This window comes from Anas platyrhynchos, chromosome 4 (assembly GCF_047663525.1).
Source record: "Anas platyrhynchos isolate ZD024472 breed Pekin duck chromosome 4, IASCAAS_PekinDuck_T2T, whole genome shotgun sequence".
In the NCBI taxonomy this organism is placed as follows: Eukaryota; Metazoa; Chordata; class Aves; order Anseriformes; family Anatidae; genus Anas; species Anas platyrhynchos.
The window spans coordinates 50,247,199-50,269,889 of record NC_092590.1 but is presented as its reverse complement, the minus strand read 5'-3'; the positions used below and the strand labels follow the sequence as shown (position 1 = coordinate 50,269,889).

Sequence of the window (22,691 nt, the reverse complement as noted above, 5' to 3'; positions counted from 1 at the left end):
TATATAGCATATGCATGTGCAAAAGTCCAAACAAATAAAAAAAAAAGATACTAAGTTGCCCAAAATTCGTGGGTAGTTCCTCAAGAGCTCCTCAACATTATTATATTTACAGAGCATGGAAAACTAGCTGTTAAATTTCTCAGTTGATAAGTGAAGCTACACTACCAACTCAAAGATCCTACTAAAACAAGCACAGATGGTATGAACTGTGTGTGTACTTTCTGGGAGCTTCAGAACAAATTCTGTGACAACTCCTTGGCTTCTATTTGTGCAGAAGGCTAAAAATCTTGCTACAGAAGTCAGCAAGTCCATGGAATTATTATATTTTAAATTGAATTTAGTATTTAAGAGAATACACCTTCTCTCTAAGCCCACATTAAAACAGGGATACATTTATTTTTTTAATCAGCCTAACACTTTGAAGAGGGCGTAAATGTTTCTGTTGTCTAAGAACAAGCAGAAAGTTATCACAAACCAGAATAGTTATTAGCTGGTGGCACAGAAAGAAGGTGGAAACAACAGCAAAGTGTTTTATTATCTCAGCTATTGCAGAAGAGTAGAGTGGAACGGCAAAGAATACAGCTCAACTTTTATCAAGCTCATCAGCTCCTAAATAGTTATGGGATTTGACAGGTGGCACTTAAAAGAAAGATGAACTCAGCTATGCCTACAGAAACAAGAACAATAAACTGTATTAGAGCATGCTTTCATTGCAGGGCAGACAGTGATTTACCACAAATGACCACAAAAGCTGAGGCAGAAAGTATTAAGTCTTTAAAATGAAAACACGCAGCAGTTATTAGAAGAATACATTATGAAGATACAAACACAAAACACAGACTTACCTGAGGGACTTGGAGCTGGCCTCTGTAATGGTGGCCTAAAACCTGGGGCTTTGGAAGTATCAGACTGATGTAAAGGATCTGAATTTGGCAAAAATGAAGACTTTCCTGACAGCATAGACTCTGGCGTTGTCTGAGATGAAACGACAGAACCACCCCAGAAGGCATGAGCAGACGTCGGACTGTTTTCGAACAACGTACTGAAGGGCCCAAATGGTAAAGTAGCACTGAAATTGTTACCCATGGACTTGTTTGCTGGATGGGCTGAATTCTGAGAAGCACTTTGTGTACTTAAGGTAGAAGGAAGCTGCACTGAAGAAGGAACGCTGTGGGGCCTTTTAATGTGATTAACATTGAGGACTGCGACAGAAGAATTTTGCACAGGAGCTGGATTCTTATGGACACCACCAGTTCCATGGACAGGCGGTCTGATGGCAGGGGTTTCCATCTTAGCTGCAGGCTGAGAAGACCCCATTGATGTCTGAGACATGGGATAGGTCATCGGGGCATTTGTTGGACCTGCCACAGGAGCAGATGAGCTTGTTGCCGCTAAATTGGGAGGCACAACCATTCGAGGATCTGGTGCAGGAACCTGAGGTTGCTGAAGAGGGGGTCTTGCCTCTTGCAGAGGAGTTCCCGGAGGCTGTTGATGAACAGGGTGCACAGAAGTACTCCCAGAACCTGTACTGGGCTGCCTACTGCTGGTCGAGCTGCTCACTTCTACTGCTGGCGGACTACCCACTTCCTGATCAGATGAAGGTGCACCTTTATTCGGAGAGGTGGCTGCACAGTCTGAAGGACTGCTTCTAGAAACGCCTGCTGGCTGTGCAGGAGGAGAAGGAGATGACGGGGAAGATGCAGGGTAGTGTTCTTTGGCAGTAGGAATTGGATATGTGGCATTCGTAGCCGCTGTGCTGGTGTTACTTGCTGTGGTTGTCACCGTGGTTGTCGTGGCATTTGACGTCTTCACAACTGTGACAAAAAGCTGCCTTCTGACTGAAGGTGAACTTGGACTGCCGTTTGCAGAAGAACCAGGCACAGTAGAAGCCACTGAACTTGTTGTAGCTGTTGGACTAGTTGTCAAAGAACTTGCCGAATTCACCTGAGAACCGCTGCTGTTCTGGCTGTTATGGCGAGGCACCATGTGAGGCTTAGGTGAGTTGGTAGCTCTTGCGGGGCTCAGTGGCCTAACGGGAAACGGCCCCCACGTGGACTGAGCTGGTGGGAAAGTACCTCCAAAGTGGGTCATGGGCAACCGAGGTGGACGGATTTGCTGGAAAGTCTGAGCAGCGAGTAAAGCATGTGCAAACTGCGGAGGAGGATATGCTAATGGAAGAGAGACTTGGAAACCAGGCCGCACGTTATTCACTGGATTCTTAATGGTTTTGTGATTGGATGCTGAAGAAATTGCAGGCACGGTGAGCGCAGAGGCAGTCTGAGATGTTGATGAAGCAGCTACGGTGGTCACTTTGATCCCCACGAGAGAACTGTTAGCAGCTGTAGTGGTGGCAGGTGTTGATGACCCTATTTTGGAGTTCGCAGCAGAACTTTTCAAGCGGTTCTTTGGAATAAGTTCATCGATTTCTTTATCTGGGTCTTTAATCAAGGCATTAATCAACTGTGTGGCCTGTCTCGTTGATTCTGTGCCACCCCTAAAGAACAAGAGGAGGGGAAAAAGAAAGTGCACATAAAACATTTACACACATTAAAGTACCTCAAGCACAGTATCCAGCCTGTCTTCTGTCATGCTAACAGCAAAAAAAAACCCTCTCAGGAGTGAGGTTGGCATTTTCTTGCTACTGACTGTTATTTAAGAAGCCCAAGTTGAGTACTCTAATCAAAAAAAAAACAAAAAACTGCCTCATTAGAAAGTTTATTTGTCTAAGTATGCCTACATATTTAGACATGCACAGAACAAGTACATATCCGCCTTCTCCACCTCATCTTCAAAGGTTTCTTTTGTACAAAGGCAAAGTTGGAAGACCCATAGTTCATCTCTGTTTCCCTTCACATCATTTGTCTCCACTAGCCTAAAGCAGCATCTGTTTTTTCCAAGGGACAATCAAGTCAAACCTTTCAATTTTTCTATACAGAAGCATGTTCTGCCAAGAGAAAATCCTCACAGGAACGAACAGATGGAGTGGCCTGCTTACCTTATTGTTATTATTCTATCTCCAGTTTTGTCCTTCTGTTTGTCAATATCTATGTGTGCTCCTGTGCACTCACGTATAGCATTGATGTTGCATCCTCCTCTGCCAATGACTCTGGATATGACAGTTGATGGAACAGAAACCTTCTTGGATCTATACAAGAAGAAACAACATTAGCTAGGAAACACTTCGATGGCATGAAAAAATGGGCAGATTAGCCGCAAGGACATTATGAAGATTAAACCTACATAGCAAAAACCTGTTCTAGGAAGAACTGCATTCACTAGCCCCAGAGAGGTCTACACTAATTAAAATGATCTCTAATTAAAATGATCTGAAAAGGGACATATGTGAGATAAAATTAGGGGAAGGTTTTGCTTACCTTCTTACAACTTCCTTCCACCCTTCTTCCCTTTTCTGACCACGTTTAGGGCTAGCGATGGTTAGCTTTCCATTTGGAGAAGAAAGGGGAGAAGGACCAGATTTTGTGCAAGTAGACAAGGAATTACTTGTCACTTCGCTGATAACTTCAGACAACCTTTAAAAGAAAGGAAATTCTCTCAATACGCAGGGTCACAAAGACAACAAGAATGACTTCCTTTTGGCTCAATCTCCAGCCCACCAAAACTTCTCTTTCAGCACAAGGAACACACAAAAATTAGAGCGCACAACCCAGGTTAATAACAACACTGGGTTAAAAGTAGGTTACCATCACCCCCCATCCCCTAGAAAGAGCTCAAGGATTTACTTTCTTTTTGTAAAGCATTTGTGTGGTGTCAGCACCCACTACAAAGTTACAACATTGCTTATGCAGACTTAAATGATAGTTGTATCCCAGGAACTGGAATTTCCAAGGAATATATCCCTACTGCTCAACACCTTTTTTTTTTTTCCACCAAAACACCACAATTCGTGAAATACCAAGTTATCTCAGTGTTGAGACCTGTGGTTCTGAAAGTACCATACAGTGGCTGAAATGATACATTGCATTTTAGAACAAGTACTGCTCACCAGCAGTTCAACTTGAGTGTATCCAAATGGGTTTGGGTTCTAGAGCTAGCACAGAGGTCTCTGCAAAGCTCTGTTAATTACACTGATATCGTACAGTTCCTCAAAAGGCAGGAAAGTACTTCTAGGCTGTCTCCAGCTCAAACCTTTACATTAAAGCCAGAGTAGCCTTAGGCAAGCCTGGAAGAGGAAGACAGCAAAAAAAAAAAAAAAACAAAGCAGCTACCACATAGCACAAAAAGCATTGCATTAAGAGGAGGTGGCTTCAACTGAGATGCTTACATCTCCCAGTAACCTAACAGTTCTCTAAGTTTCATATCCACAATCATGACTCCCCTTCAGAACCTACTACTCAGTTCATAGTCAAACTGCAAAAGTTATTACACTCCTCACGCACTACAGCAAAGACACAGGGCCTTGTTCTCTTCCTAAAAAATAATTTAAATATGCCACGTCCGCAGAGTTAAGCATGCAACTTGCAAATGTCAGGCAACAACCACTTTAAATAGGTGTACATTGTCACAGCAACTTACTTGATAGATGATTTGCCAGTAACTGCTTTCCTCTCATCCTTTGGGCAAGTGACAAGGACCGATGGTTGCTTTTTGTTGCTCTGTGTGTTAGTAACGGCTGTGGAAGAATGATTGTCACTTTTGTGGCTGCTGTTGCTATTGCTGCTTTCATCACTACAGCTGGAAATCCTCATGTTGTCACTATCGCCACTTTCGCTAGTACTGCTGCTCTTAGATTCACCATTCACTTTTTCTGGTTGGCCATAGGAAATTGGGAGCTGGTCATCAAATATGATCTGAACATTATCAGGGGCTACTTTGTTTTTCCTGTTTTTCCTTTTGGAGCTTGTTGTGGTGATGGTATTATTCCTTTTCCCATGAGAACCCGCTAAAGTCGTCCAAGTTGCAGATATACCTATGGTGGTTGTAGTGGTAGCACTAGGAGGTTCCATTGGGACCTCTGGATCATCTGATGGAAGAATAAAAAACCATCACTAATTCAGCTGGCTTGAGAAAAGCCTGTGTGGTTTTGTGTTCCAAATCACACTTGTCATGTCTAATAACTCATTAGCAACCTTAAAAGAAACAAGCAGAACCACTAACTAAGCAAACATCTGTAAAACTAGTATACATGTCATACCATGGAGCCTCTCCCCTGTTTATGGTAACTCATCTAGTATTTCTTATCTTGCAACAAATGTGAAACTAAAATCAGACATGAAAGACAGCAACAGAAGCAATTACAGTACAAACAAACATGAAACCACAGAAACAAAGTTGTCAAGTACTCCTTTTTCTTTTAGCCTACCAGAGTCATGGAACTATCAGTGAAGACCATTTCTCAGCACAACATATGAGATGAAGCTCGGGACAGAAAAGAGCTGGTATTTGAATGGATAAAGAAATGGCACACGTTTGGAATTTAATGTTGCTTGTTTTTTTTTCACCTGATCCAAATTATCATTTAGTTTGTGAGCAAAGGAGTTATTTGGACAAGTTTCAGGTATCGGGACCTGGAAGAAGAAACATGCTCAAGTCTTCCCTGTGGTAAACTTAACCAGCAACTCTCACTGAAGCTTCTATCAGCAGTCTCTAGCCACACCAAGACACTGGAGAAGTCATCATGCTCATCTATGGGTTTCACAGAAAATGTAAACAAAATGTAAACAAATGCAAAGCTCAGCAGGTCATAAAGACCGTATTCAAGTTTTGACAAGAAAAGCCATTGAAATACTGGAAATAGAATCAGATGCATGTTTCACAAACAAAGCAAATGGTTTACATCACCTTCAGCTTTTAGCTTCTCTTTCTCCTGAGCAGCTTGAAGTTCAAAATTCTCTTTGTTTTTTGCTTCTATTTCTTCTAGCTTTCTTCTTTGTTCTTCTTTTTTCTTCCTCCTTTTTTCCTTTCTTTTCTCTCTTTTGGCAGCCAGAGCCAATCTTCTGCTTTCTTCCCGCAGCTACAAGTCAAGCACATTGAACAGCATTACAGGATGGACCGTGCATTTCAAGAAATGTAGATGCTTTTTATTTATTAAGAAGCTGAACTTGTGTTTTAGGCTAACACATTTATGAAGCCAAAGCTCAATTCTATGATCTATATATATTTCTACACATTTACATCTTCCAAACAGATTGTTCGCTCATGTTAACAGAAGGTTAGTGTAGAAATAGAGAACACTGCACAAAATAAGCAAGTTATCTAAAATGATTTTTCAGGATTCTTTACACAACCTTGTGCATCTCAGCAGTACAGTCCAAACACATGTCCCTTTCAAATATTAGAACATGAAATGTCTTCAGCTAGCTTGGGTACAAAATGTGCACTCGTTTGACACTACACTTCTACTTAGATTTTTCTGTAACATTTTTGCTACGGTACGATGGCTTCCAAGAACATGATTAATCTATTTCGCTTTATTAAAGACAAAACAGGCTTTAGACCTAAAATCCATACTAATGTCACTGGAAAATGCTTACTTATGTGTCTGACAAAAATATTCTACTTAAAAATCCTTTTTTGATACAGTACTGCAGAGGAAATTGCTTTATCAGTCTCCTGATCCAATGAATCAGTCAGGAAGTAAAGTACAAAGATAACCTTAATAATTATGTTCATCTCTAGACACTCCAACTGCAATGATTACAAACACTCCTATAACTCAGTACAGACTTTCACAGATCTTAGGATCTTGAAGGAAGGTGAAACTGGAATTTTAATCAAATAAATATTCACAACTCCAAACTCTTAACTTGCCTTTTCCAAGTCCAGCTCTTCTAAAAGAATGCTTGCATTTTTGTTGGCTTCAGCAGCCTGTCTATCTTTGGCTTGAACAATTGATTCCATACACAGGTGGCACTTCTTCAGCATCTCCTAAAATGATAAAGTCCAAGAACCTTCTATTTGAAGAAATAAAACGACATGTGTTCGAATATACACTCTCAAGCTTACACTAGTGATTTACTGACTGCTTCATTACTTGCACACGAGAATTTTAAGGGAGAGAAGTTTTGCATTGTGCCACTGCAGTACTATCACAAACATCCATGTTAATACTAAGTTAACCTCTCGTAGGTAAATAAGCTGCAAACGATTCATTCATTGATTTTTTGAGTGAGTAGTGACATAGCATCATTATAGAGATGGAATTGATTTTCCTTCCATTCCAGAATAAGACCATAATGCCAACTGCAAATTGTTAAAAGGCTGACAAAGTAGCCTTCTCCAACGCTATCCCCCATCTCTTGGGAAATATTTCTGTATTATAGTACTACTCACTAACGTATATTAGTAGGATGGCAGTAAATAGGTTTAAATGCATAGGGTAGCCAGCATCATGCAAATGACCATTGGTCACTGCTACTGGCAGTAAAACACATATCAATTTAAGCATCTGCCCTTCTTCAGCCTCAACATGCTCATAACATAAATTGAACCCCATAAAGAAATATTATGGCCACATTTCTCTACCAATTGCTCTCCTTATTTCTATTTCTTATTTACAAAATACTTCTTCGCCCTGGTCATGTAGGCTGAAGGGCCACCTAATAAGCTGTTTAAAAAAAAAAAAGCTTTATTGTGAAGTATGGTTTCAATTTTCCTTCTTGCACAAGCTTTAATGTAAGCATGAAGCTTCATACTTAAGCTCACTCTCTTGGCAGAAGTTAATTAGCTCTACCTCACTGAAAAAGTCATCATAAATTCAATAGAAACATACTCAACAGGAGGAATTCAGAGCAGTCTGAGGAAAGGACATGGAGAACACTCGAAAATAAACATGCACATTAAACAACACTGCCCTTACTACTCCATTCACACCACAAAGGTTTACTAAGTTACAGTGGCTACGTGCTCCCATTTTTTCCATGCATTTTCCCCTGAACATTTTTCAAAGGGACTTATCGTTTGGCTGAAATTTGGTGCGCCAAGCTAAAAAGTATTTAAAATATCTACTCTAAAGCTGAGTAACAGTACTGTTCCTTCTGAAATATTTTCTTTCTTACAATCTTACCTTATCAGTAATCGTTGCTATGTACCTCATACATTCCGAATCTGATGGAAACTGGTTTACTTCTTTTACTAGGTAGCGCACCACTTTTACATGACCCTTAAAAAAAGAAATGGACAAGTAATTAAAGAATCTGTTCTCAAGTTGATCTTGGTACAACTGTAATTTCATATACTTCTGTATTCTATTTTTGGTAGTTTTCAAATGCCTGGCTCTGGCAACCTACAGCTATAAATTGGAAATGACTGTAAGAATCTACTACAGCACTTGAACTACACTCTTGTGGAAAGAATCATCTCAAGTCAAGTTGGACTAAATCAAAGTTAGTTTGTAAAGTGCTCATCCTCTCTTGTGTAAGAATCCAATCCAATTTTTATAAAGTGATTTTTCTAGTTCTATCTCATATTCCACCTCTTCACACAAATACATTGCTGTCCATTTTCTCCTCTCTGACCCATGAGAACCAGACTGTATGATGCCCATCAAGCAAATTTCTACTAGAATTTAACACAGACACCATACAGTTAACATACATACCTGTTTTTGAACATTCAATGCTAAATATTAAAATGACTTCACATTTTTAAAAACACAGTTTGTCAGTTATGTTCTGTTTATTCTCACCATGTACAAATGATCAAGACAGTATTAATCAAGACCAAAGCTTAACTTTGCATTCTACCTTTCGAAAGGCTGCCATAAGAGGAGTTATTTTCCTGTTATCAGCAGCATCCACATCTGCTCCAGCTTGAACTAGCAGTTGGACAACATCTAGATGCCCTCCATTTGCTGCCAGCCACAGTGGAGTATTCCCTTTCTTGTTACGGACATCTATGTGAGCTCCTCTGCAAAAACAAACATGTTGAATCAAAACAGTGAATTAAATTTTAGTTACTTACATCAACTGGACTTGCAAAAAATACATGCAACACCTAAGAACATTAGGCTAATTTGATACCCACTTGAACAGGAAACATGCATCCACAGTGCCTCAGCTTCTGAAATTATATCTTTAGTTTCTCTGATGCTGTTAAGAACCTACAGTTGGCCTAAAAATCATTTTAATACTCTGAATCTTACTGTTTGTCAGCTGTCAAAAGATTTGCTAATTACCTCATTAACTCCCATCCATTAGGATACTTTATTCCTCAAAAACTCACTGAGAACAACTTCTGATGTTGCAAGTGAAAGCCAACAGCTGGTGCCACTACTTGGAAAGCGTCGTAACCAAAAGTTGCTCAAGCAACAATGACTCTGAATATGTTTTGTGATCAATCTATCTCAAAAAAAAAAAAAGTGCACATCTTGTGCTTTTTACCAATTTTACACTGCTATCTAAAATGGAGGTGTCAGGTGTACACAGACCATAAATGTGAACTTCACAAGAAACTGTTTATTTCTGACATTTAGAAGTCAGGGAGACAAAAAAAAGCTTAGTCCATCTGCTCAGGCAAACACAAGAACTCGAACACTAAACAGAACTTTCCTTGATCACTCTCGCTAAATAAAATTATGTAGCTACTAATGGTCAACAGACAAAACCTTTCCTATTTCTTACTACAGCATATATTGGAACATACAGGTTAGAGAAGAGTACATTCAGGATAGGATCATCTTTAAGCAGCACACTTTCAAATACAGAATCACAGAATTCCAGGGGTTGGAAGGGACACAGTACCTGCTAATAAGAAGCTCACAGAATTTGTAGTGCCCTTTGTCTGCTGCAATGGTTAAAGCTGTATCTCTTGAGGAAGGTACTGGAGGAGCATTTACATCTGCACCTTTGTCCAGCAGTACTCTGCCCACTTCTGCATATCCACCAGAAGCTGCTTCCATTAATGGTGTAAGACCAGTCTATGACAAGCAAGCAGAAAAAAACAAGCAATGAGTTTGAAGGAAGTGGGGGGTATGTTCACCTAAGAGCTAGGACTGATTTCTACTTCCAGAAGCACATTTCAAGTTCTGCTATAGAGCCTCTAATTGTTACCTGGCCAATTTTGTAATAGCTTAGTGTTTTGTAGGAGCAATCCTCTTCAGCTGCACTGAGAAGAGCTTTCACTGAGCAGCACTTGGGAGGAAAGACAGTGCACAGTGTCCTTCCACTGCTACACAATGTTGACAGACACTCAAAACCTGCTGCTGTCACGTTATCTCAGAACCAACACAACCAATCTGATACAGCTGAATATCAGCAAAGTACCACACAGGATGTTGTACAGATGATGCAAACCCCATTTCCTACCTTCTTTAAGAGATCCTACATAGCAACATCCAGAAAATGCCTGGCCAGGTCAAGGGCACATTACTTTAGCAAGGATACCTACCATAAGCAAGCACTGAACAGCTCCCTCTGAGCTTCTCCTTGGCAATAACTACAAACAGGGGAAAAGGAGAACAGGATGCCACATCTATGGCACGTCTGTGTTTTTTTTTTCTTCCTCTCATTTTAATTTAGTTTTCAGTATTCTAGTAATTTTTCTACTAAACAGTCTTCCCTGCAATTTCAAAAGCTGGGATCAACAGACAGACTCACAGAATCGCAAATTTCCATTTCAATTCTGTTACCGCCATGGATAGAAGCAGCTAGACAGATTACACCATGAGCACAACAACCTAGATCAAGAATCTTGACTTTTTGAATTAAATTCTTTTTTTTCAGGTTAATGGATTACTTGTCTTCTGCTTGTAAGCACCTGAAGATGAAGTAATACTTCAGAACTGCTTCTCTTTCACTGAGCTGCATGGAAATAGTAGGTCTTCAAATACAGCCGTTATTGTTACATTGTCTTTTTGTCAGTGTCAGAAATACTGAATTGAGCTATAGCTGATGTGGACTTGGCCGGTTCTGTTCACTTCCAAGGGGCATGCATAAAAGGCAAGGAAGTCATCAGATGACCACAGTGAAGTCAAGACTTTCAAGCATATCTTTCTGGAGATGTATTTGCTTCTTACCTTAGCTCTATGTTCCACATTAGCTTTTCTATCAAGTAGCAGGCTAACCACTTCAGTTCTCCCTTGGAAGCAAGCTAGAGTCAGTGCTGTATTTCTATTGGTCTCTATCTGGGCATTTATATCAGAGCCCATGTCCAGTAATAACTTCACAGCAGCAGTGTGCCCATTCATGGCTGCCAACATTAAGGGAGAAATGCCCAATTTGCTACCAGTTCTGAAAGAAGAGAGAAAAAAAACTCGAATCAATCACATATCTGAAATGACTTGAACAAAAAGAGTGAAAACAGAGTACTTAACCAAGACTGAAAGTCTACAAAGTAACTGCTACTGAAATAACAAAAGGTTCTTGACAGCAGCTTTGGACAAATACTTCCATTTAAAAGATAACAGGTATGTTGCATTTTAATTGCTGTAAATTGCAAGGTCTCTCTTATCACGAGCTTAACTTTTGCTTTAATGTTTTGACTTGTACAGTGCATGGCTGAGCTACTTTCTCCCATTCAATGGATGCAAGAAGCATTACATAAATGCAAACACACATACACAACCTTTCCTTAAAGTAGGCATCAGGAACAAAAACCTGCTCTTATTTAACCCAGAGGTAATTTCAAACTGGAAGGCAAACCAGAGCAAGAAGAAATATTTCTATCTTGAATCAAGGACAACTGATAAAATATGATATAGGACAGAAGTTATCAAAATACAGAAGAGGGAGATGGAAGTTAAGCAAGCATTAGAAAAATCACAATCAAAACCCTTCCTTCCTACATGAAGCCTAATACAGGTAAGATAATACATTGCTTGCTTTCATGTAATAAACAGTAATTTGTTCTACTTAGTTATCAAGAAAGCCTTTTGGGAAGGGTAAAGACCATGAAGAAGCAGTGAAAAGGAAACTTGCCTGGAATTGATTTCTGCCCCAGCATTTAGCAGAATCTTGATAATGTTCACATAGCCACCAGAAGCAGCGAGGCTTAAAGGTGTGTAATCCGAGACATTCCTGTGTTCTTTGTTTGCCCCTCGAGCTAGCAGCAACTCCACCACCTGCAGTGTTTTGAAAAATAACATCTTGTTTTCTCTCAAACTTGCAAATCTGACACAAATCTATCCAGGGCTTTTCAAAACCTAAATATGCTGTTGACATCTCCCAGAGAGAAAGCATTTTTCACAGAATCACAAAATCATGTAGGTTGGTAGAGACCTCCAAGATCACCTAGTCCAACCTCTGACCTAACACCAACAAGTCCTCCACTAAACCATATCACTAAGCTCTACATCTAAATGTCTTTTAAAGACCTCCAGGGATAGTGACTCAACCACTTCCCTAGGCAGCCCATTCCAATGCTTCACTTGTGATACATTCCAATGTATCACTTGTTCCACTTTCATCTTGCAAGCATAAAACGTGTTTTGATTGGTCCGACAGAGCTGAAGCCAAAAGCTTTTTCATTACAGAACTCTGACTTGAAATCAGGTATTTGACATCTTCTGAAAGGCAATAAAGAGCTAGCAACTTTTAGTAACATTTTGTCTAAGGAAGTAATTATCTAGCAAAACCACAGTATTCTGCATCAGGTTCTATAGCTTTCCTTGGGGCCTTTACAACCCAAATAGAAGCATTAACAGAAACACACACTTGAAATTTGTAAAAAACAAACAAAACAAACAAACAAATAAAAAAAACATTTTTTGTTTCTGATCATATGTTCTAATTTTCTTCTGAAGTCAGAGAACACAGTATTTCTGATAACATTAAAAAGACTTCCCATACATTTACTTCCGATCAATCATTTGAAAAATGTTTTGGTGTTATTATCATTTTTAACTGTAGAGATCTACAGTACACTGATAGACTATGTCCTGTGCAGAATCAACTAGCATATTCCTTTGGCTCCTATACGAAGCCCATTCATGCCTAGCTCTAGCTTCTCAACAGGAACGTTCATCCCATTTACTTTCCTATTCACATCTAATTAAGCTAGTAGAAGCCCTATATCTAGCCCCTAGTTATAAGGTCTGTTCAGAGCTCTGGTCCAACTTATTAAAATAGGAAAATAAATTTATCACACATGTTGCAATACACAACTTGAAAAATGTTAAGCTCTTCACATTTTTATTTTTTTTTTTTTTAAGAAACACCATCCTGAAACAGCATGGTGAATTAAATTACTACAGATATGCTGGAAAAATACTTGGGAATACTGACACAAAACGTTATCTACAACCTGCTTTTGAAGACTTAAGTTTTACGTCACCTCTTGTCTCCCTCCCGAACAAGCCAAAGACAAGGGAGTGTCCTTGGTTCTCTCCGACTGGGCTTCAATATCAGCTCCGTTATCAAGTAAAATTTCAACAACACCCACATGGCCTGCTGTGGCAGCCAAAATAAGTGGAGTAAATCCTAGAATGAAAAAGAATGTTTGAAGAATATGCATTCTTAACTTCAGGTTAAGTGACATATGTTAAACCACCAAGAAAGCAAGCCTAAAAGCTTCACATAAAGACTACATGTATTGTGTATTTACTGGGGTACACTGGAAGGCTAGAATTGGTCTGTACTGCCATAGCAAAATACCTACCTTTCTTGTCCCTGTGTTCAATATTGGCTCCTCTCTCTAGCAGTGTTTGCACTAGTTCTTCATGGCCACCGGCACAAGCAAGTGTCAATGCGGTGTCATGATTACTCTCAGTCTAAAAGAAACAGACACCATATACAAGATAAATAATTCCTTTTAGGGTACAAACTCTGTTATAAGGCCTAATAGCCAAATATGACTGTATCTACAACAAAAACTTTTTGTAAGCTTAAGACCCATCTACTGATCAAGTACCTCAGTTTACTTTTGTGTTCAATTTCGTAACAGGATTCCGCTACTCAAGTCAACTCTGTTGGGAGATTTATGAACACCTCACAAGAACTGAGATTGCTCAAAACAAATTTCATCAGTGAGAGCATAGTTTTAGTTTTGACTTACACTATTATGACCCAAGATAACCAAGCCCAGTACTGATAAGCATTGTTGTCTACCAAGGAGGCACATCAGGTTACGGCAGAGGCAGCAGTCTCCTGCAGAAACCAAGCCCATTGCCATGAGTGGCTGAACTAGCTAGAACTGGTTTCCCAGAGACTTCTCTCACTAAACCACAATAATCTCTTGTTGCAATCCACAACAATCCACCCTCCCTCTTATTCACCCTGCCTGTATCTCAGCCGTAACATCTTAACCATGTTACGTACAGTCTAAAACCACGCAAATATATATGCAAGGTAGTATGCGCATTTTTTTTTTGATGGCCAGCTAGCTGCAATTCAATATAAAGTAGTAGCTTTTAAAGTTATCTTCTATAAATATACCTTCTCTATAATTAGAAAGGAGAACTCTTATATCCTCTTGCTAAAACAAGTACAAAAATGATTGTTTCTTTCAATACTTTTATGCTTCTGTCAAGCTTAGTGGTCACTGGCCACCAACTTAAAGCACAACTGGGAAAAGCAGTGTACAAATTGTAAGTCTTGTTTTTGTCTTCAGAAATCACGCCCCAAAAGTATTTAGAAGAAAAAGAAATACGAAGTGTTTGATCATTCGATGACTTTGCCTTTTGTTCAGTTACAGCACCGAGGAAAGTGGGTTGCAACTCTCCAGAGAGTTATGCTTGCTTTCCAAAAGAAGCTAATCAAGTCTCTAAAACCCAATTCATTATACAACAGCGTTGTTTACTACATATGAATTATTCAGGATACAGAGGCAAAACAGCTACACATCTATGCTGCAGTGCCAATGGCAGGCTTACCTGGGCATCAATATCTATAGCAGGGTAGATTGGTAGCATGGCTGAAGGAGAAATGATAGGACTTGGAGTTGGCGTCTGAGGCTGGGAGACAGAAGTTGCAATGCTGTGGGTAGGAGTGTTTGACATTGCAGATGCTCTTCCACTCACTGCTGTTGAACAGAATAATTACACTTAGTAAAGGCAAAAATTTTACCTTGCGTTTTTAATATGACCGTAAGCAGCCAGTGGGACCAAACTCCCATCGACATAACTCCCCAAATACTTTACTATTCATAAATGCATATTTTCCACACATTTATCCCAATCTTTGAATTTATCAATTAGAAAAAAGGTTAACTATATCAGATCAGCAAAGAAATACATAAGTATCAGATTGTCATGTTTTCTAGATGCCCACTACAGAATAGATATACTTTTTTTTTTTTAATATATCAAAAATCTTTCCTACAAGTCATTCATTATTTGGACCAGGAGTTACATACCTTTAAAAGCTGAACTGTGAAACAAGTCAAATCAATGGTTATCTACGCTTTTTTTTTTTTCCCCTTAAAACAGCTTAAGGATTCCCACATAGAAGTGCAACTACCTCCCCCACACCCACCACCTTCCCCAAACATCACAAAAAAAGCAGCAGAGCTAGCACCAGGATGCTCACATGGCAGAACTTGTTGAAACTAGTGAGGTAGAAGCTTCTTAACAGCCATTTTGCAGAGACTTTGGTCAAAGAGGTTAGGACAAGCAAAAGGTAATACCATTTTACAGTTGATGACAGTATATCGACATGACACAAAATAGCACCAACCGCCACACTTCCCTGAAATTCATTTCATACATATAACGATTGCAAGTACCGAGGTAACTTGATACTAAAACAGCCTTTGGGGGAAAAAAAATCCAGTTTTCCTTAAAGGAATTCAGTGCTTTCTCTTCATGATTTTTCTCCCATATTTTTACAAGTCTTTATCAGGTATGATCAGCAAAAGGAGAAAGTGAAGAAGTGCTATACTATTCTCCTGACAAGCTCACAAAAGGACCTTTAACTGCAAAAATGAAAGAAATATGGTTTACACATTGTCCACACTGATTGAATACACAACGCTGAGTAACCTTATTTCAGTATTCCGTAACACCCCTTTACTTTATCCCCAACTTTTGGGATCACATTTATTTTTCAAATAGGTTTAGTAATCAGCTGTGTCCCAGATTACCACCCATGGCTACTTGCTCTAAAAATTAGTTAGAAGGGATAACATTTTCAACAGATGTCACAAAAATTTTACCATAACATGCCTATCATGCCAACTCCCTTCTCTGCAAGGCAGCTGTGTTTTGAATCCATTACTAATTTGATTTCTGGACTTCCTATAACAAATCCCAGCAAAAAAGCTAACAAATGCCATTGAAAGGAAACAAAAAAAAAAAACACAATTTACTTATGGCATAAGAAACATGCCTAACATTATATTTAAGACTAAAACAAGACCCAACCTCCGTTGATGTTCCTATCAGATCACCTTTTGTTCTCACCTTACGAGAAAAAAAATCAAACTAGGTATGGATTAAAAGAAAAAAGCAGATGCTGAGCCAAAGTTGACTGATGTAAAGTCAAAAACTGTGGCGTACAGGAACTTCGTATTGTACAGAGCTAACTCAAGTCTCATCTAATATTATTCAGCAGAGAGCCTACTTTAAACTCATCTGTTTTCTTATACTTGTTGTAAAGAGATATAACCTCATTAATAACACAGCAGCCCATTTGTTTCATAGAAAATAATAATGTTTGAACTCTTGTTCTCATATTTACACACATGGCCATAATGAGTAATTGTGGAGAAAAAAAAAAGAATAAATTTGCCTTTCTCCAAGATCTAAGAGAAAGCTCTATCAGCTTAAAACAGTAATGGAATGAAAAAAACACAGTTCTTTACTCTCAGATCTGGTCCCAAGGGACCAGAAAAAGATGGTAAAATGAACCCATGAAAAATGTGAACCCCGCTACAGTAGCACAAGGGATTTCTACAGCTGTTAAGGATTACCACTAGAACCCCAATATATGGGCTGGGGAGTACACACTTTGTTACGCACTGCATTACAGGAGCCACTACTAAAACTATTAGCATTTAAAAAAGAATAAGAAAAAAAATCAAGCTAGTTGGGCAAATCAATTCAGGTAAAGCCTCTTATACCAACTGCGTTGCACTGAAGGAGAGGGCAGGGGGAAAGAGGTGTTTAAAAGCCAACAGCTCGTTCCCCAGGGAAGAAAACCTTTATTGTACAATCCATATGCAAATGTTTTTATGAATGCTAGCAGAAAAGACCATCAATATGCATGGTGGCTTACAGTTCTCACATTAAATATATCTCAAGTGTGCTTCAGAAATAACTCACAGATATATAAACAGTTCATCTCCCTGAAGTACATTTCACTGAAGTACTATTTTTTATGGCTAACAACTTGGATTATTTTTCTTTAAACATCACCTATGCAGAGTTCTTACTTTTAATCAACATGCCAAGTGCAGGAACTAGAACCTTGACTGTGTCCAAACAGAAATATTAGATGTTCTCAATAAACCAAAAGGTTTTTACACCAGTCTTGAGCAGTGAAATAAGAGTAACCAACTAGCTTTATCTTGAAATAAGTCTAAACACATCGACAGCTAAAGCTTCGTACTTCCCTTCTGCCCCTCCATCTGCTTTAGTAGACCAGTTGCAATACTTAACAAATACTGCACTTCCAATATTAGACCCTCATAACTGTATGGCTGGGATAGCGATGTCTTCAAAGCTAGTTCACAATTCAAGCGTTTTAGTATACACTTGCTTTGGTACAGGAGCAACTACCAATCTTAACAACACAATTATACAAGGTAAAACTCCAAGAAGTTTAATTGTCAGCTTATACCACCCCAAGCACCGCTTGACTACCCAAACTGAAGTCTTGGCATTTGTTAAGACACTGGGCAATCAGTTTTTTACTTATTGCCATTAGTAGCACTGTTGCTCTTCGTCCTGGTTTCTCACTGGACATCTCAACTTTTCCTTAGCTCAAATAAAAAAAGGACATCGCAGCTGCTGCCTTCTCCCACAAACCCAGCAGCCCCACCATTCAGAAATATTTCCTTACACGCTGCGTGTGTAAGCCAAGTGGAGGAAAGACAACAGTCAAGTTAACAAAAAATTTCAAAAAACTTCAAAACAAACACAAGATACGTAGCAGCTGAGACAATGTGTTTTTTTTTCCTCTCCTCACTGATCTACATGCCCTAAAATAAAAGACATGCCTTTAAAAATAAGCCCGACACTTCACAAAGGAAGATTTTTTTTTATTATGGTGATCAAGTTTGTTCCTTCCTTGAATACTTCCAATTTTCACTAAGTGCAGTATCTTGCAGAAACTAAACACCTTATTATCTTTGTCAACCATCAAGATTGATACTAGTGTTGTCTGATTGTGGGCACAGCATTCTTTTCATGTGCTTATTCTTTATCTCCTTTACAACTTCAACAGTAAGCATATAAAAGTGCTGTTTCACACACCACCATTGCAACGAGGCAAGATGAGGGACTGATAAAATAAAGTTACAAAAAATACTAGATACTGCAGCTTCTTCCAACTTGCTTTAAGGCAACTCAACAGCCTCAGTTTCTTCTCATCTACCCCCACTATCTTATACTGCGATTGCTTTTTTAGTACCTCAAGTTATTAAAAGCTATGTTCCTGCCAGCATGCTTACAAATCAATACCAAACACTTCAGATGCATAACATGCCTTGAATTACAAGGACCCAAGTAATGTTCTGAATTCTAATACAAACACATAGCATTACTTCTATACACAAAGATCTCTGCAGACGAAGCCCTAAAACCACACCGCAGTTGTGTTCTTTAATTCAATGATTTTTTGTTAGAGTCTAGCCCATTCTGAGTATTCTTCCATGTCAAGATCCAGTCTTAAAAGGCAGGCTACCACAGGCTCAACCCGTACAAAACCAGCTGCCTAGCAATAGACACAAGTCTCTTAACACTCCTAGAACAATGGTCTAAATGTATCTACCATCCATTTGTAAGAACAGCATAACCATTGCCAACAACTGATCATAGTCACACCAGAGCATAAAAGCTTCCATCCTTATAGTTTTCCAGATCTCCTGCATGCATTGCAGATAGGATTCGATTTTGTTATTTTGCTGTGATGCTGGCTCTCTCTTGTATTTTTTTCCAGTGTTGAGTTCCCAGTAAGACCTAACAGTCAATGTGTATTCTCTTCTCATGTATTAATTAAGCTAGTTAAAACTATCACTGACTCAGCTCACAAGGTAGCTTCCAGGAATTAAACTATCAAGCACTTCAAGATTCCAGAAATACTTTGTGAGGCTGTTCCCAGACATACTCCTTTGGAAACAGTGATCTACTTCAACATAGGGTTAGCATTAAAAACAGAAGATGGTTTAAATCACACATCATTTAACATATGCAGTATTTTGAGTTAAGAGTTTTATAAACTCTTTTCCACTGCCAAAAACACACTTCTAATTCACCCAGCCTCTCAGCAAGCAAACACCTTGTCCAGCATCTGAAGCTGAAGAGCAAGCCCTCTGCTTGTCATTGATTCCAGCAGGATCAGAAAGGAACCCTACATTGCAACTGCAAGATTATTTACTACTTCTTCAATTTCCCTATTACTTTAAAAAGAACAACAAAACAAACCCAAAAAGCCACAATCACCTCAAAACCCTCAAGTCAGTACATTTTCCCATTGTGTCTCCAGACAACTTCTGCAGAGCTCTGGTAACACCAATTAGCTACTATAGTAACAAGGAAATATACTTTATCATCCCAGAGTTGATCTAGCAACAGCACTTGACCAGGAACATTGCTATCTTACCCTAGCCTCTCACTAATAAGAGCGTTTGCACACGTGACCTCGTTCTAAAAAGTACTTAACATGGGACAATTCAACTTGCAATAAAAACACAGATGAATACTACATAAAGTTTACTCAGCCAAGGTGTAGCATTGTTTTTGTAACTGGTGAAACTCACCTAGTGCTGCAAGCCACACATCTGTGCTGGAACTACCCTCACGTGTCTGTCACTGCCTCAGGAACAGGAGGTTTGTATCCATGCGGGATAAGCTAGAGGGTTCCCATTAAAGCAGTACCGAAAACTACTGCTGAAGTATTTCGCTGCTGTGCTTAAACATTTTGTGTTACACTGAACCCATTTCCATTCCACACTAAGTTCTGAAGCGTGCAATAAACTTGGCATCAGAGCTGTATAGTCAGGTCTGTCTGCTCTCTTGAAAATTACCACTTGGCAGAAAAATAGAGATGGAATTTCATTTGTACAGCCTATAACAGACTTCCCACAAAGGCCTTCCAAAGCACAATTTAGATCTCATTTCCAATTGCACGTGTGTGCTCATGTACTAAGAACTGAGACTAAGGAGTACAAATACATTCACTCAAATGTTCATTGGAAGTATCTGACTTTCACAAAAAGGATGCACAAGCACTTGGATTTGGGCCAGCCAACCTAAAATCCCAGATCCTCAATATGTTACATGCAGTTAAATACATCGCAAGTGTCTTCTAACTGAAGGTTTAAGTCATATTTAAAGTGCATTGTGTGCATACTTCATAGCTACCCACAAACCACGTTTTCTCTCTTGAGTTGAGTATCTGATTTTGGCACATATCCCAGCAGATCCACATGAGAGACCTTCAGCATCAGTGCACACTATCACGACGTAAGTAGCTTTATCTACCGTCTCATGTCTCCTGTTGGATGTGTATTCACTGACAGCTTCCAACTCTTGTGTCTAGGCTTAAACTAACACCATATTTTCGGAATAGAATCTGTGTCTCCCGTAAGTTTCAGTGATTTTTAAGGGGGCTTTGCCCAAACATCAGAGTACTCACTAGGAGCCTAATTTTCATCCCACAGTTTTAGAAGCATTGTTCCAATTTCAAACAATCACCACCTGGAATTTCCTAGTTACCAAATCCTCTATTCACTGTGCACCATTACTGTATTCCCCTAATTCCTGCAGTACATGCAAGAGATGCTCCACACCTCTGCACCTTTGGGCTAGAATATTTTTGGAGACCTGCCTTTTTGCCAGCTCACATCTGAACATGCTGCATTAGTCTTACACTGTCTCCTTATAAAGGAGATTTGTTAAGACAGAGAGCATTTTTAAAAATAAACATTCATCAGTTTCACAAAGAGCACCCTAACAAATTTCAATCAAGTAACATGATTTTTTCCCAGCATTCCTGAATAGTTAACTTGTACTCAAACAAGTACTCAGAATGAGTATTTCAGCCATTACACTAACGGGACTACATGCAACTAAAGCACATGTAAAGGAAAGCAATGCTAGCAGCTCACACTTCCAAGTATTTAAGGCCTGTTTCATTATTTTTAGTTGCTACCTTTTAAGGCCTTAAAGCTCTGATATAACATGGGCAAAGAAATCTCCAGAGCAACTCAAAAAACTTGGTTAGGCTAGATTTTTTCATTGACAAACCAACAATTTCCATGAATATACTGAAAAAAAGTTAATGGAATTACTGCCTTTTCTTCTGAACAGAAGTAAAAGTTTCCTAATGGTTCACTATTCAAGGCCAACTACAGCAGCTCTCATTCAAGACAAGCCTAAAGGTTTGCTACAAGTTGTAGGCATAATGTAGGCTCAAAGCCTATTCTGAGCACTTCAAGTCAGCTCTCTGTCAACTAGCCAGAAGTACTAACAAACAGCACCATCATTCCTGAGCTACAGACAGGCTGAAAAACTTTTTATCTCTAGTATATCCACCCCCCAAACCAGAAAAGAAGTACAAATGCTATTTCTGACATACCAACCTGACAAACAGGCACCTGTTAGCACAACAAAAGGAAAAGCAACCCTGTAAATCGAAAAGTTAAAACTAATTCTCTGAAAACCTCAACACAGGGTTATCAGTAGGCTAGAGGTACTGCTGCAGAGCTAGCGGGAATACACAAACACACACACACACAAAGAAGTTGACATACCCTCAACTGGTTAAGCAAATATTATACCTGCTCGTAACAATATAAACCCACCTGCCATGATGTCATCCAGCGTGTCATTGAGCGTCTGAGCAGGGCTGGCTACCATTAACCCTTGCTGTGTTTCTGTCAGTATTCCTTGCCCCAGCCCTGCTAGTTGTGCTTGGCCCAACACTGGCTGTCCAACTATTACACCTTGCAGTTCTGTAAGATTTGCGATGGACCCTGGAGGTAAGGAACCTGCTGCCAGAGGCAAAGCTTGTGGCATCGCCAGAGGCTGAATTGGTGCAAAACCCGTCTGCGCAGCAGCTTGCTGAGGATCATCTTTAAGCAAGATGGGGTCCACTTGTTGTAATCGTGCATAGTCTCCCTCTGAGAGTTGTTCTCCTACCCCAACAGGAGTCAGTAGTCCCAGGTGCTGGCAAGACTGTTGCTGCTGCTGCTGCTGGAGCTGAATTCTTTGCGCTTTTACCTCTAGATATTGCTTTTTTAGCTGCTGCTGAGTTTTCAGCTGTAACTCTCGTTCCACTTTCTGCAGTTCCTCCAAAATCTTTTGTTTCTTCTGGATCTGTTCCTCTCTCGTTTTGTTCAGCTCCTCAATCTTCTCTTTGGTGAGCTGGTCAGCGTGTGCCAATTCCAAGGACTGCAGCTGAGCATTCTTCTCTATGGCTTCTTTTATCCTCTGCTCCAGCTCTGTCAACTTGCCCTGAGCCTCTTCTACAATGCTCTCTGGAGACTGATTGGTGATGTAACCCTGTACATCCTGGTTGTTTGCTGGCAAATGACTGCTGGACTTTTGTTTAGAAGCAGCTGTGTGAAAAAGAAACCCCCTCAGAACCAATGGAAGTGCATATGAATGGCATCCTCATTATAGAGCTACTGTTGGGATG

At 39.5% G+C, this 22,691-nt stretch overlaps 1 protein-coding gene across 7 annotated transcripts in view; it reads right to left on the bottom strand.

Moving 5' to 3' along the window:
* Positions 1 to 22,691, bottom strand: part of ANKRD17 (ankyrin repeat domain 17) — an 85,618-nt gene that overhangs the window by 7,668 nt on the left and 55,259 nt on the right. For 3 of the 7 annotated variants that reach the window (XM_038178083.2, XM_038178081.2, XM_038178085.2), the window contains exons 15-29: positions 21,856 to 22,611; positions 14,765 to 14,913; positions 13,552 to 13,663; positions 13,228 to 13,373; positions 11,874 to 12,016; positions 10,973 to 11,186; positions 9,699 to 9,874; positions 8,703 to 8,865; positions 8,024 to 8,119; positions 6,769 to 6,885; positions 5,800 to 5,971; positions 4,534 to 4,981; positions 3,375 to 3,530; positions 2,996 to 3,145; positions 846 to 2,494 (exon numbers count right to left, since the gene is read on the bottom strand). In XM_038178083.2, the coding sequence (XP_038034011.1) occupies positions 846 to 2,494; positions 2,996 to 3,145; positions 3,375 to 3,530; positions 4,534 to 4,981; positions 5,800 to 5,971; positions 6,769 to 6,885; positions 8,024 to 8,119; positions 8,703 to 8,865; positions 9,699 to 9,874; positions 10,973 to 11,186; positions 11,874 to 12,016; positions 13,228 to 13,373; positions 13,552 to 13,663; positions 14,765 to 14,913; positions 21,856 to 22,611 (4,647 nt within the window). The remainder of the gene's footprint in view (positions 1 to 845; positions 2,495 to 2,995; positions 3,146 to 3,374; positions 3,531 to 4,533; positions 4,982 to 5,799; positions 5,972 to 6,768; positions 6,886 to 8,023; positions 8,120 to 8,702; positions 8,866 to 9,698; positions 9,875 to 10,972; positions 11,187 to 11,873; positions 12,017 to 13,227; positions 13,374 to 13,551; positions 13,664 to 14,764; positions 14,914 to 21,855; positions 22,612 to 22,691) is intronic. The other 4 variants (XM_038178082.2, XM_072037570.1, XM_038178086.2 and 1 more) reach the window with 3 other exon arrangements.